General features: G+C 46.9%; 7 protein-coding genes across 7 annotated transcripts; 5 read left to right on the top strand and 2 right to left on the bottom strand.

Annotated features, from left to right (window-relative positions):
* Positions 1-70: 70 nt before the first annotated feature.
* Positions 71-2,706, top strand: Sec6 (Exocyst complex component Sec6). Its single transcript, XM_017085432.4, has 2 exons — positions 71-1,135; positions 1,191-2,706. The coding sequence occupies exons 1-2, from the start codon at positions 164-166 to the stop codon at positions 2,433-2,435; spliced, it is 2,217 nt and encodes a 738-aa protein (XP_016940921.3). The 5' UTR covers positions 71-163; the 3' UTR covers positions 2,436-2,706.
* Positions 2,707-2,954: 248 nt separating this feature from the next.
* Positions 2,955-4,320, top strand: Cth (Cystathionine gamma-lyase). Its single transcript, XM_017085435.4, has one exon. The coding sequence runs from the start codon at positions 3,025-3,027 to the stop codon at positions 4,204-4,206; it is 1,182 nt and encodes a 393-aa protein (XP_016940924.1). The 5' UTR covers positions 2,955-3,024; the 3' UTR covers positions 4,207-4,320.
* Positions 4,321-4,959: 639 nt separating this feature from the next.
* Positions 4,960-6,949, bottom strand: zda (peptidyl-prolyl cis-trans isomerase zonda). Its single transcript, XM_017085434.4, has 6 exons — positions 6,798-6,949; positions 6,183-6,680; positions 6,044-6,126; positions 5,676-5,985; positions 5,385-5,615; positions 4,960-5,328 (listed from the first exon to the last, which is right to left on the bottom strand). Exons 2-6 carry the CDS (start codon positions 6,672-6,674, stop codon positions 5,251-5,253), a joined length of 1,194 nt encoding a protein of 397 aa, XP_016940923.3. The 5' UTR covers positions 6,675-6,680; positions 6,798-6,949; the 3' UTR covers positions 4,960-5,250.
* A 621-nt stretch (positions 6,950-7,570) lies between these two features.
* Positions 7,571-8,585, top strand: U2A (small nuclear ribonucleoprotein polypeptide A'-like U2A). Its single transcript, XM_017085727.4, has one exon. The coding sequence runs from the start codon at positions 7,711-7,713 to the stop codon at positions 8,503-8,505; it is 795 nt and encodes a 264-aa protein (XP_016941216.3). The 5' UTR covers positions 7,571-7,710; the 3' UTR covers positions 8,506-8,585.
* On the bottom strand, positions 8,582-9,469 carry LOC108018211 (GEL complex subunit OPTI). The gene is made up of 3 exons (XM_017085729.4): positions 9,271-9,469; positions 9,107-9,210; positions 8,582-9,043 (listed from the first exon to the last, which is right to left on the bottom strand). The coding sequence occupies exons 1-3, from the start codon at positions 9,376-9,378 to the stop codon at positions 8,848-8,850; spliced, it is 408 nt and encodes a 135-aa protein (XP_016941218.1). The 5' UTR covers positions 9,379-9,469; the 3' UTR covers positions 8,582-8,847.
* A 69-nt stretch (positions 9,470-9,538) lies between these two features.
* mRpL52 (mitochondrial ribosomal protein L52) lies at positions 9,539-10,250 on the top strand. Its single transcript, XM_017085730.4, has 3 exons — positions 9,539-9,695; positions 9,756-9,904; positions 9,961-10,250. The coding sequence occupies exons 1-3, from the start codon at positions 9,647-9,649 to the stop codon at positions 10,147-10,149; spliced, it is 387 nt and encodes a 128-aa protein (XP_016941219.3). The 5' UTR covers positions 9,539-9,646; the 3' UTR covers positions 10,150-10,250.
* A 2,501-nt stretch (positions 10,251-12,751) lies between these two features.
* Positions 12,752-13,554, top strand: LOC108018213 (uncharacterized). Its single transcript, XM_017085731.4, has 2 exons — positions 12,752-12,909; positions 12,973-13,554. Exons 1-2 carry the CDS (start codon positions 12,898-12,900, stop codon positions 13,339-13,341), a joined length of 381 nt encoding a protein of 126 aa, XP_016941220.3. The 5' UTR covers positions 12,752-12,897; the 3' UTR covers positions 13,342-13,554.
* Positions 13,555-14,365: the final 811 nt, after the last annotated feature.

Here is a 14,365-nt window from a genome sequence, read left to right on the forward strand (position 1 = left end):
CCTACGCGATAGTTAGCGATAATCGGAGCTATGAGGTCGGCAATGTAGTCGATAAGGTATCGCACATATCGATACATTTTTCGGTGGTCGCCTTTACAACAGACAACTGAAGAATCAAAAACAGAAAAACAAATCAAAACAGAGCAATTCCAACCGAGGCACAATGGATCTGCAGCAGCTGGAGGAGCAGGCGCGCCAAGCGGCGCTCAAGGATATACAGAACATGCTGCAGCGGCCGGGCCAGCTGGAGAAGGTTGAGCAGTATCGCCACCGTGTGGCCCGCAAGAAGGCCTCTGAGGAGGCGCTCCTCAAGACCGGCATGCAGAGCCAACTGGACGGGGTCAGGGTGGGCCTCAAGCAGCTGGAGACCTGCATGCAGGACGTGCGTGAGGTGAGGCGGCGCATGGACGAGGTGGAGCGCCTGCTGAGAGTCGTTCCCGAGGTCTACGACGCACTGGAAGTGGTCCGGGAGGAGAACACGAAACACTCGCAGTACGCCACCGCCATGGAAAACCTTAAACACATCTTCAACGTGGACGCCAGCGTCCAGAAGACAATGGCGCTGATCGAAGACGACAAGCTGCTCAACGCCCACCAGTGTCTGGCGGATCTGGAGAACTCGCGCGATGATCTCCTATACGAGCTGCACAAACAGCCAAAGCAGCACGCCTCCGACAAAATCACACTTAAGCGGCACTTCGAGAAGGTGGACACCGTGTCTCAGGAGCTGGAGAAAAGGCTGCGCCTGATCCTCAGCCGAACGCTAAACACTTTGCGCAAGAAGCCCACAATCATAGTCACCGCACTGCGCATCATAGAGCGGGAAGAGAAGAACGACCAGTTCGCCTTGCAGCAGCAGAAGGTTACCGGGTTCCTGCCGCCCGGTAGACCGAAGGCTTGGCGCCGCATGATCATGGATGTGCTGCAGCAGTCGGTCGTAACGCGCATAGAGGGATCCAAACTGGAGGAGCGAGCGGATAACAAGATGTGGCTGGTCCGCGACCTGGAAATCCTGCGTCAAATGATCCTCGAGGATTTACGCGTGGTGAAATCTCTTTGTGTGCCCTGCTTCCCGCCGCACTACGATATATTCGGAGAGTACGTTAAGTTCTACCACGAGGGACTCTCTAGCTACGTGAGTAACCACCAGTCATCTCTACGAAATCGTTAACCGGATGTTTATATTTTAGCTTGATAACATCGTGCGCTCGGGCTTGGAGGGCAATGAATATGTATCCATGATGGCGTGGGTCACACATACGTATCCAGGCGTAGAGCTGATGTCCCACCCCGATCTCAACGTGGATGTACATCGACTGATAGGAACTCTTTTGCGCCCTGAGCATCTGAAGGCATTGGAGGATGAGTACCTGCAGAATATGCAACGCAACTTTCAGGAATGGATGACCAAGGCCGCCGAGACGGAAAAGCAGGAGTGGTTCACTGAGTCGGTGCCCGATCAGGATGACGAGTTTTACCACACGTCGGCGCCGGTCATCATATTCCAGATGATCGACCAGCATCTGCAGGTGACCAACACGATTCACCAGGAGCTGACTTTCAAGGCGCTGGTAATGAGCATCCAACAGGTTGAGATCTTTGGCCAGACATACCTAAAGAACGTGATCGAGCTGAAGGAGCACCATTTCCGAAATCGGGACCAGATTAAATACTTTACCCACTACATTATCACCATTGTGAATAATAGCCAGCAAATGGTGGAGCTGGCGCAGCAAATGAAACAACTCTACTGGCCCAAGTCGCGCACAGAGCACTACGAGGATTTCGAGCGCTTGCTGGGCACGTTCCAGCGGATCCGGGCTCATGCCGCCAGCTACCTGCTGGAGGAGGCCTTCCTGGACATGGAGTGCCACTTCAACGACCTTTTCACCGCCAAGTGGTTGGCCAGCAACATTGCCGTGGACACCATCTGCGTGACACTGGATGATTACTTCCAGGACTACAACCACTTGCGACCCAATAACTTCGAGATGGTCATCAATGAGGCCCAAAAGCTACTGGCCAAGCGCTACATCAGGGCTCTGCTCTCCAAGCGTCTTTCAAAGCCACGGGCCGAGTGCGATGCCATTACCCGGAAAATCAAAACGGAAGCCAAGCGATTTAAGCTGTTCTTCGAGAAGATAGCTCCTAAAATTTCCCTTAGCGACTCTCCACTGGATCTAATATCCACGCTATCAGCACTGCTCATCTCGGATATTGAGCTCCTTGTTTTGGATCTGCACACGTTGCTGGGAAGCTATCCCTCCCTAAATGAGGACCACCTGGTGCGGCTCTTCTATATCCGAAACGATGTAAAGGCGGCGGAGGTGCGAGAAAAGGTGCAGGATGCTATGAAGTCGAAAAAGGCAATGGTCAGCATTGCCAAGCAGGACTGCATCTTCAAGGAGATTGTGTTCAGCGACAAACTGTGGTAGACCCCTTAGACCCTTCTCTTTCCATTCCTTATGACATTTTTTGTTCAGTATCGTATTTACTCTTGTACTGGGATTGTAATATGCCTTATCAACAGGTAAATTATTTTTTAAATAACCACAAAAATATGTATTCCTTATGCTGTCAGCTGGAATCTTACACTTATAAAACAAAAATATAATAACACAAAATGTAATTTCTGTATTAAAAGTATTCTCTTTTTGAATTGTATAACCTATCATATAAATAATGTATAATTGGAATATGTATATTGTGGATTTGAAGTTATTTAATGATTAATTTCGAAAGCACACTTACGAAAACAACGGTTTTTGTATTTAATACAAAGCTGATTAAAATGTAATAAATCCATCGGTTCAATTGAAACTTTCTTTATGAAAGTCGTGTTTTTTAAATTTGTCCGTTAAATAGCTAGAGCGGCAGCACTTCCGGTGAAAGATGCCAGTGTTGTAATGGGCAAAATCACGATTTTGAAGCACTGGCTCTGCGATAACATATGGCAGGAGTATATATAGTCGCGACGGATTCTCTCCACGTGTCAGTTCCCCACGGTCCGCGTTCCCAAGCAAGATGAGCTACAGAGTCCAGCCGAGCGGCTTCGCCACCAAGTCCATCCACTCGGGCCAGAGCCCCGAGCAGTGGAAGAGTGCCTCCGTGATTCCGCAAATATCGCTGAGTACCACCTTCAAGCAGGATGCTCCGGGCGAGCACAGGGGCTACGAGTACTCCCGTAGCGGAAATCCCACCAGGACTGTCCTGGAAACGTGCTTCGCCGCCTTGGACAACGCCAAGTTCGGTCTGACCTTCTCGTCGGGACTGGGAGCCACCACCGCCGTGCTGACCATGCTGAGCAGCGGCGATCACATCGTCATGGGCGACGATGTTTACGGAGGAACCAACCGTTTGATCCGTCAGGTAGCCACCCGCCTGGGAATCACCGCCTCCTTCGTGGACCCCACGAATCTGGACCTTATTAAGGCCTCCATCAAGCCGGAGACCAAGCTGGTGTGGATCGAGTCGCCCACGAATCCGTTGATCAAGGTGGCCGACATTGAGGCCATTGCCCAGCTCGTCCATGGAGTCCGCGAGGATCTGATCCTGGCCGTCGACAACACCTTCCTGACCTCCTACTTCCAGCGGCCCCTGGAGCTGGGCGCCGATCTGGTCTGCTACTCCCTGACCAAGTACATGAACGGCCATACGGACGTGGTCATGGGTGGCATCACCATGAACTCCGAGAAGCTCTACAACAGCTTAAAGTTCCTGCAGAACGCGGTGGGCATTGTGCCGTCGCCGTTCGATTGCTACCAGGTGAACAGGAGTCTGAAGACTCTGTCGCTGCGCATGGAACAGCACCAGAAGAATGCCCTGAAGATCGCCAAGTATCTGGAGGCCCACCAGTTCGTGGAGAAGGTCCTGCACCCTTCGTTGCCCTCCCATCCGCAGCATAAGATCGCTCTGAAGCAGACCTACGGATACAGCGGCGTGTTCTCCTTCTACATCAAGGGTGAGCTGAAGCACTCCTCGGCGTTCCTGAAGGCCCTCAAAGTCTTCACCCTGGCGGAGAGTCTTGGTGGATACGAGAGTCTGGCGGAGCTCCCGTCCGTGATGACCCATGCCTCGGTTCCAGCGGAGGACAGGAAGACCCTTGGCATCACTGATGGTCTAGTCCGCCTCTCAGTTGGACTGGAAGATGCCGAGGATTTGATCAAGGATCTGGAGCAGGCCCTTGACATCGCCTCAAAGGCCTAAGTCACACACATAACATGTATTTTCTCAGAAGTTGTTAGATCGCAAGATAATGAATTTGTAAATTAACCCACCCAATAAAGTGTATTGTCTAAAATTATATGATTCTTAAAAGTACTATAACGATTTTTTTATGATGCACCGGAAAAATGCATGTGTATAGGATATATCAAAGCGAACTTATCTTATAAACATTTTACAACTGTAGTTCTGGTATCTGATACGAGTATACTCTCTTTATTTACTGCTGATATCTTGGTAAACAATGATGTCCAATACATGTCTGAGCCAGCTATGTACATATCATCTCGGATTTCTTTAAAAGCTTCTGACCCCCCATAGCTACAACCTTGATTATTCCGAAATCATCCATTGTCGTGCCGGTTTCTATACACAAACAATGAATCAGCATATTTAAATTCGCTCAATCATTCTAAGTCGCGATAGAAGAAAATCATATCTCGCGAACGGATGTTCCGACTTTTCAGAAAAATAAAGTTCGTTCGCCTTTTAGATTAGGAATGAAGAAAAGCAAGAAAATAGGAAGAATAGAAACATTTTATTGAACTTTTTTCAAAATGGGGATTTTAATGTGTTGCTTATCAAAATCATTCCTTCTACATACATACATATATAGTCTTTTATTTGCTGGCGGACATTTTGGCTAGTTCATAAATACGGTGCGATTGGGTTCAGATTGTGTAAATTTTCTTGATTCTGCCTTTAAGCTAAGTTTTAAATAATAATAAAAGTAAATAATGACGAGAAAATTGTGTTTATTTTAACAATTCCCGGTACATGTCTGACAGAATGTAGTTGATTAAAAGTAAGCTTTAACATTATATGTACGTTATCCAAAACCATACCATTTGAAAGATACATACTATTGTGAAGTGCGCATAGCATTAAATGTACAACAAGAGCCATATCGTTATAATAAGCAACTGCGGCTTTCCAACGTTCATAATTTTGCCATCTATATATATTCCTTAAAAAATGCATTTTAATTGCTTAGAGTAACCAGTAGTTCATGTGCAATGCTTGTCCTTAGTACTTGTAACGATAAATAGCGACGCCAGCTACTCCAATTAATATAGAACCCATCAGATAGCCAAGCAGCTTTAGCTGAAAAGGAACGATGGTGATTAGTCGGCACTCTGATGATCTCCGCAGTTTCTCACCTTGGAGTTGTCTACAAGGGGCTGCTTTTGCCTGGTGGCAGTTTTCTGCTCCATTTTCTTGGCCTGACCCAGCATCTTCTGATACATCTCCTTTTCGTTGTGTTCCTCGCGGCGAGCCTTGATGAAGAGCCTGGCCAAATCCGACTGAACGGCTCGATTGTCAGGTTCGAGAGTAGCCACCTTTTGCAGTAGCTTAATGGCGCCCTGAGTGTCAGCCTTGCCCTCTAGTATCTGCAATGGAGTTCAACGAGTTAGTATGTGGAGGTTTAGGACTTTGGGCCACCGACTCACCCTTCCTTTGCGGTACAACGCTTTCGAGTTGTTTGGCTGGCACCGCAGGACGTGCTCCACAGACTGTAGAGCGGCGTCAAAGGCGGCGATTTTGATTTGAGTCATGGCCAAGTTATTGTAGACTATCAATCGATCCTCCAAAAGGGCCTGCGTATCGCTGTTTGAAAGCTCAAGGTCCTCCTTGTCGAACTCGGATTCCGGATCACCGTCCCGATTGTCTAGGAAGTCCAGAGCACGTCTGTACAGGTGAATGGCGGTGGTGAACTCCGAGCGCTTGTAAAAGAAGTTGGCACGTTCTTTCTTGCGAGTACTGAAAAGGTGCTTTACTTATTTAGTGACCCGAAACAGAAGTCAAGAATCGGACATACCCATATTTGCGCAGTATTTCAAAGCTCTTAAGGTCCGCAAAGTCTTCGTATTTGATATCCAAAAGCTCTATTTCGTAGGTAAGCTGGAAGGAACAAAACATTTAAGACAATTCGTAGGAATCCTGAGCGCCAAACCTACATGCGAATCGGGTGGAACCAGGTACTCGGATTCGCCGTCCTTTTTAAGTCCAAGGGAGCCGTACCCAAAGCGGGGATCCACGCTGACCTGGGCCACTTCGCCAATCTGCATCATGGGCACCACCATGTCCAATCCCTGGACGACCTCGAAGTCCCCCACGTGGCACTGGAAGTTCTTTTCCTCCTCCACCACCTTGCCGTTGTCCAGTTTTCCGATCAAGTTAAGGGTGACCAGTTCCCCTCGAAGCGGCCGTCTATCGTTGTTCTCCGGCGCCTTTTTGATTGTGCGCTTTATCAGCTGCTTGTTGCCCAGAATATCACATTCGTCCTCGGGATCCTCCTCCACCGCCTTCTTATCCTCTCCAGGAGCCGCAGCGGGGGCTGCTCCATCTCCGGAGGCGGCCTCCTCCGCGGCCACCTTGCGGATGTCCTTCGTGTCCTCGGCGTTGGTCAGGTCTTCGAAGGAGCTGCTGCTAGACTTCTCCGTATCCATATTTACCTAGGTTGGCGAGACGAAAGTGTGTAAATCATTGGAACTCGGAACAAAGGGCAAAGGCAAAGTCGACTGAGCGGACCACTTCACGGGTCTTGCAGACTCCCCGTAATCCCAACTTACGGCAGTATCTAACTGTGGTCTTGGATTTTAGTAACAAAAAAGGTTCGAATTTATTTCGAAAGCAACAAACGACAAGAAAGTTACTGGAAACGAAAAAAAATTTTACGACCTTCTGAGAGTGTGACCAAGTATAGTTTCATTGGAGTACCGCCCGACCCACAGAAACTAAACGTCCAATTAATTTAAAAATATTTCTGTAAACTAAAAAACAAATTTAAGAACTTGGTAACTTAAACAGTTTAGAATCCTATTTTTGTGCAATATTGTTCGACTTAAATGTCTTTGGAAATCACAAGAAAAGTACAACATGATGGAAAGAACTGCCTGCTAATACAGTGGACGTAAATTGTTAGTAAAATTTGTAACACTTAAAAAAAATACAACAAATTTTTCTTACGACGTTGCAAGTAGTCATGGTCGATTTATTTATTTTTTGGCTTGATGTTATTTCATAAAGAAAAATATATTCCGCTTGAAAATTGGGAACTGTGGTCAAGGGGACATTCCATCATAGTCTTATCAACGTTTTAAAGGAACAAGGGAAAAAACCAAAATGAAATTCGATGTCGCTTGTGCAGACCTTCCTCTAAATAAATAACTTTTAAGACGTTTAAATTTATTTAAAAAATAAATCTGATAAAACAGCTGATTGGTCGCAGAATTGGATGCCTTCAGCACTGCACACCCTACGGTATTTTAGACGCTATCAAAGGCAAAATACTAAGTTATGGATATACTGCCTATCCCACCACTAGAACCTATCGATGCCGGCAGTGCTTGATATCGGCAAAGCGTCCATCTCCAACTCGCGTCGGCAGCAAATTGTTTTTTCTGCATTTTAGGGAAATAAACTAAGAAAAAAGAAAGAAAAAGCCAAATCCACACAAAAGAACAGAGCACAGCCACTGCCAAAATGGTGAAACTAACACCGGAGCTCATAAACCAGTCGATGCAATACATAAACCCGTGCCGGGAGCGCGAGCTGGATTTGCGCGGCTACAAGATTCCACAGATCGAGAACCTGGGCGCCACCCTGGACCAGTTCGACACCATCGATCTGTCGGACAACGATCTGCGCAAGCTGGACAACATGCCGCACCTGCCGCGTCTCAAGTGCCTGCTGCTGAACAACAACCGCATCCTGCGCATCAGCGAGGGACTGGAGGAGGCGGTGCCCAACCTGGCCTCTATCATCCTCACCGGCAACAACCTTCAGGAGCTGAGCGACCTAGAGCCGCTGGCCGGATTCACCAAGCTGGACACCATCTGCCTGCTCATCAACCCGGTGTCCACGAAGCCCAACTACCGCGAGTACATGGCCTACAAGTTCCCGCAGCTGAGGTTGCTCGATTTCCGGAAGATCAAGCAGAAGGACCGCCAGGCGGCGCAGGAGTTCTTCCGTACGAAACAGGGCAAGGACATGCTGAAGGAGGTCAGCCGAAAGTCCAAGATGAGCGCCGCGGCCGCATTGGCCGCTGAGGCGGGGAATGGCAAGGGACGAGGATCGGACGGCGGGCGACTGGCCAATCCGGAGGACATGCAGCGCATCCGCGAGGCTATCAAGCGGGCCAGCTCGCTGGCGGAGGTGGAGCGCTTATCGCAGATTCTGCAGAGCGGACAGCTGCCGGATAAGTTTCAGCACGAGCAGGAGGCGGCGCAGAACGGGGCGGGGCACAACGGCTCTGGGGCCGTGCCCATGGATTACTAGGATCAGGAACCGCCGTTTATCCGTCAACTACCTTATAACCGTAGACCAATATTTTGTAATAAAACGCCGCCACAAGTTGATTCATCGCATTCTGCATTTTGGACATTCACAAATATATATAGTATCTTTTGTTCTCAACTAGGGCGGCTGGCCGGACGATCTTTCACGGAAAGATCTGGGACAACTGGCCACCGTGGAAATGCATTTACATGAACATAATTGGCTAAAAGTTTAACAATCTACAGTGAGTACGAAGGGGATAAAAAAGTCGGAGGAGCAGCTGGCTTAAGGAGTGGGGATCGGCGGATCTGGCTCCTGGTCTGATATGGCTGGGAGGTGATATTAGGATCCTTTCGCCGCCATTATCTCGTCGTAGTGCAGGCCCGTGTAGAATATGATCCACGTGACCAGGAATCCGGCGAACGACGTCATGAAGCCCTCCTTGACCAGCTCCCAAACTCCGCCATAGGCGTCCTCGTCCACGTTCTGGAAGTTGATGGCGTACAGGTAGACGATCCCGCAGCTGATGCCGGCGAATCTGGGATAGATGATGAAGATCAAAAGGAGGTTCTCCGGCTATTTATAGGTTATAGCTACTCACAGTACGAGACCCAGGAAGCCCTTCAGCGGGACTATGCCCCAGATGACGCCGAGGAAGATGCCGAACACCTGGCGGGACCAGTAGATCACGTCCAGAAACTCCTCCTGCGGGGATTCGGGGTTAAGCGTGCGGGCTTACGATTTATGACGGGTAACTTTACTCACCTTGTCCTCCCACTCGGATTTTGTGATGGCGCGCGCGCAAATTTCCCGCAGCGTGGAGGATTTGGCCGGGTGGCCGTTGCGCTCAATTGTACTTGTTTTCGTGGCCATTATTTGTTTCAGCTTTGACCCAATTCACTTTAAATTATTTTGTTAATTAATTTTTCACTATCAAATGACTAACGCGTTTGCCGAGCTGAAAATCCCAAGCGCCTTGGATGACGATAAGAAAATACCACCAGTATTACAGTGAAATACCAAACGAAATATACCGCATTAGTGTTGTTAAGCTTGTTTACATTCAGGTGACAACCCTGGCATCAGCTGTTTGGTTATGTGAATAAGTTTTTCTTTTCTACTGGTTAACTTTTGATAAATAATGCTACAAATAACCAAGATCTGCCTGGCCACCTCCGCCACAACTACAGGTGAGTGCTTTGCTTTATTATAAGCCTTTCACAATTCATCAAAATTCTGTATTAACCCAGCACAACGAGGAATTGCGCTTACAGCCATCCGCTCCATCGATCAAAAGTGGCGTGCAGGCAAGGGATTGCCGGAAAACCCGAATGCCTTTGGCCCACTCACAAATTTGCCTGACTTTACCTACCTAGATGGCAGACCGACGCCCCTGGGTGTAAGTACTCTCCTAGAGCTCCTCAAAACATAACCCTAATAATCCATGCTTTGTAGGCCAACCAGAAGAGACGCCTGCTGAAGCAGCAGGAGATCGCCTCGAGGATCGTGGAGCTGAGTGGCGAGCTGGAGTTCGCCAAGCAGCGACATGAACGCCTCAAGGAGGCCGCCGAATCCGAGAAACAGCGCCTCATCCAAAGCAAACTGAAGCCCAAGGGCCACCTGCTGCTCAAGCAGAAGAAGTAGCCTCCTAATCTTAGCCTGTATAAGTTATCACATAAGTCGCTTAGTGAATGGAGACGAAAATATACGATGGTCTTGTGATGTGGACACATGTTTGCCCAAAACACGTTTCAAAAACGTTCCCCAAACAGCAAGCGTGGTTCATTAGACGTACCGCTAATGAGGAATTAATTGCAACTGGGCGACCCACCTGCCGCAGTTTAATTGAGTGTTAAAACGACGGTGACGCACTTGCCGGGGCAGCGTGTCCTGGGAATTAGGCGAGAAGAAAGCACGGCCCGCTTTTCCCAGCCGCCCGAGTTGATCCCTTGAGGCTGTAGTGGGCCTCCATTCACACATTAGCTGCTAATAGGAGGCTTACGCTCGCGCATTCGAGTCTCTTCTCAAACTATTTTTGTAAACAAGGAAGTCGGCGGTTTCATTTGTTGTCTGTTTATCTGTAAGCGTTTGTCCAGGGCCAGTTACACAGGTTGGACGTCTCCTCTTCCGGCCTGCGCAATGTGCTCCACATCCCCGCGTGGCAGCCTGGAGAGATTAACTGATCGATCGTGCCAGCTGAGGCATCCAACCATGACAAATGTGATCCCTGCTGTTTGCCTTTATCGGTAAATATGTACTTTCGTTTACCAGCTCAATATTTGCACACCTTGCCAGTGGGGCTCTTGTTTTTCCGAGTATTTGACTTTTCGGTTAGGATATCAAGAATTTTGCACGGCCGGCAAATGTTTGTCTTGGGTTCGTTCAATCACTTGCGTATAAACCAAACACCGGCATAATGAAATCCACAGAAACGTGCTCCACTTAGGCCTGTTTTCGCAGAGCTCGTTCAGCCCATTTATTGGTTTTAAATTGGGTAAAAGACTTGCTTGTTATAGTTACTAGCCGCAACTCCACATTTATATTAGGACTGAAAAACATCCGACCTGGCTGAGCTTCACACTTCCCGAAAAAACATCAACAAAACTAAAGATCCATTGATTCCCTAGGTGGCAGACATAAAAATTTCCATAACCCTTTGTTGCTGCCAACTCACACCGGTCAAAAATTGGTAAAAGTGGTAATTAAATAGGCGGTTAATGTGCCACTGTAAATATTCAAATATTGCAGGGTGCAAATTTAGCTATTTACATTCGCACATTCAGCTAACAAAGAAATCAAGTCTGAGGAAATTTTCTAAGCAGATGATAGTCATTTGGATACGGCGGCTATTCGAATTGCAGAATGTTTGTCGCACTTCTTGCAGAAATTAGCCGAGGGGTATGAAATTTGGCACCGTCTTTCAGGTTTCGAGCCCGGTGAGGGTGTGACAAAAAAAAGGAAAACCTGCCTCCGCCAGAGCTCTCAATCAAAGTGAAGCCCAAGTCGCTGCGCTTAGTTTGAATGCAGCCAATCGTGCGTATACGTAATGCGATCTGATTCCAACTGGATTGTTTATGTTTCCTTTATCACTGGCAAATATCGCACCTTTCTGTTGTTGTTGACCATGTTTTGGGTGTGCAAAAAAATATTTACCCCCAGTTGGGTGGCATGGAAAAAGGTGAAGTTGTGGAAAACAACTGAATTTGTTGTTATTGCCCCCAGCACAGCATCCCGACTGGGATTTATATTTATATAATTGTATAAATTCATATAATTAGCGGGTTTATATTTACGCCCGAAACTTTTCGAAACAGTCGGCGATAATTGAGTGCGAATTAGTCTGGGTCCAAAGCATATGTCTTTTCCTCAATTTCATCTGCTTAACTATGGTTTACAAAAGCCTACTCGGTTTCCCAGAAACCTATCTTGGGGTGCAGTCATGCCCCTTTTTTGGAGCCTGATTCAAAGTGCTCTGATCTGCAACCGTGTCGAGTTTGTTCGTTAATTGTTTTATTGGTCCGGGGAGCAGATCATGTTTTTTCTAGAAAATCGCGGTATTTAACACTTCCTGAGTCAGCCGGCCACATTTTCACGACAAATTGATTAGGCGTCGCATGAACCATTGCGGTTGGGTATTTATAAAGCCTTAGCCGTATTTTTAGACACCCGCTTATTTGCGTACCTATGCTGATATATGATAAAAAAGGCGAATTTCATTACAGCGACATTCGAGGTCTGGATTTAGACTTAGCGTGTGACCACACAAAAATTACCACCCGGGGACCACAGCGCCTGGTACACATATTACTCACGCAAACCTTTCGATCAAACAAAAGGCAAAAAACCGAAAGCAGAGAGCCGAAAGACCCTAATTACTTTCGTCCGTTCACTGGCCTACGTCAGAGCGCCGAAGATCAACAATAAATTAAAACACCTATAATTGATCCAGATCAAAACAATGTGGTCACAGACAATGGGGGAATTCTAGGGGACCGTATCTTTCCGCATTGTAAAAACTTTTCCAAGCCAAACTGGCTTCACGCCTACCCTGCACCCGGCAATTAGAGCCTTTTGTCTGGGTCCCACCGAATCCCATGGAGATAAGACCATGTCTCCAAACCACAGCAGCCGCGCATGCGCAAAAACAAAACCCAGACGCTGCGTTTCCTCCGAACTTGCGTCACACATGGGTGCCTCGGCTCGGCCCGAAAGCAAATTTTCACATTTGGGTGCGAATAATGCGACCGGTGCGTATATAAGGGAAGGGTTCTTCACAGCAAAGCACACAGAACTCGCCAGACGTTCAGAGCAATCAAATCAGAGCAACCACCAGCCAGAAATCAAAGGATAATATTACCCCAGGATATCGAACAGTTCTAACCATAAAGCACAATGGATCTTAAGGTAAGCATGGCTATAGAGAGATCTCCGAGAGAATCCAGCTCACCCAGCCCCTCTTCCCCACAGCAATTGTACTCGTGGATCTGCCTGCTGGTCAGCATTATCATCTGCAAGGTGTCCGAGGCCAAGCCCACCTACTACGACCTGGATAGCTACGAGGCCTACGACACCGACCGCTACGATAGCTCCTCGTACGCGCTGACCTATGGGAAACCCCTGACGGATAACCGGCTCAAGAAGCTGAATCCGGGCTACTACTATGTGGACGATGGGTACATCGCCCCGGTGGCCGCCAGTGCGGGCTACACCCGCCGCGAAGATGGAATCTCCGAGAGCGGTGCCCTGCCCCACAACGTCAAGTTCACCCCCATTGTGCGCGTCCGGCAGACCAAGACCAAGCGCAAGAAGCTGTTCGTGCCCAACTTCTTCGGCTAAAGGAGCTCCTTCCGGTCCTCCTGCCGGGACTGAGAGTACAGACTGAGGATGATTAGACTAGGCTTAGCTGTAGTGTTAGTCGCGTGGCTCCCACACCAAAAAGTACCTTATACCTATATTGTTATCTATTTTATACGCTGCCAAAGCGATGACCAAATTATATTTATATACCCAAACCCAAACAAATAAAAATAACCAAATTTATGAAAGGAATTTATCAACTAAATAATTATTTTTGCGGTTGCAACCTGGAAGGCTGAACACACGAATGGAAATCGTGAAATTTAAATTAAAATATATTTTTAGAAAAAATGGCGACACACAAGTCGGGATTGTAATTTAGAGTTCAAAAACAAAAGTACGTCTTTGCTCCCTGGCCGGATTTATTCGGTTACCAAAAGTATGTGATTGTGGGCCCAAATTCAACAAAAATTCCATTAAATATTCAGCATTTTAAAGACATTTATGTAGACTAACTGCTAAGCAGTAAACGCTTTCGCTGATAACGCCCTCAGTTTTAATGACAAATGCCGTACAGAATTTTATGAACCGTAAAGTGTCTATTTAATTTAACGATTCGGTGCTAATTGACCACTTAAGCGATTTATTGAAATCAGAACAGCATTTATTATTATTTATACTTAATTTACAGTAAACATATTTCGATGATGTGATCATTTTAAATAAATAATGTGTAAAGCAGGAAGATGTTTTCGTGCCAGCGTCCTTGGTGATCTTGTTATCTTGTTTTTATTCTTGAAAAAGAAATAGTACATAAGTGCACTTGAATATTTATCACGCAAAGCAATAGTAAATGTATTATTTAACATTTTTAAATGATTATTAAAAAATAATTTAAATAAATGGCTACATTTGTTATAATCGGGAGTATAATCCGGAGTGAAACGTTTTCTCTGGATCTTTTTATTATAGATACTTTTAAATCCACAAACCATGTTCCCATTAATTAAATACAAGATCCATTTAAAAATGTAAATATTACTAAGTTCTTCCTTCTGAAAGG

The sequence above is a fragment of the Drosophila suzukii genome, chromosome 2R, assembly GCF_043229965.1.
Source record: "Drosophila suzukii chromosome 2R, CBGP_Dsuzu_IsoJpt1.0, whole genome shotgun sequence".
Taxonomy (NCBI): Eukaryota; Metazoa; Arthropoda; class Insecta; order Diptera; family Drosophilidae; genus Drosophila; species Drosophila suzukii.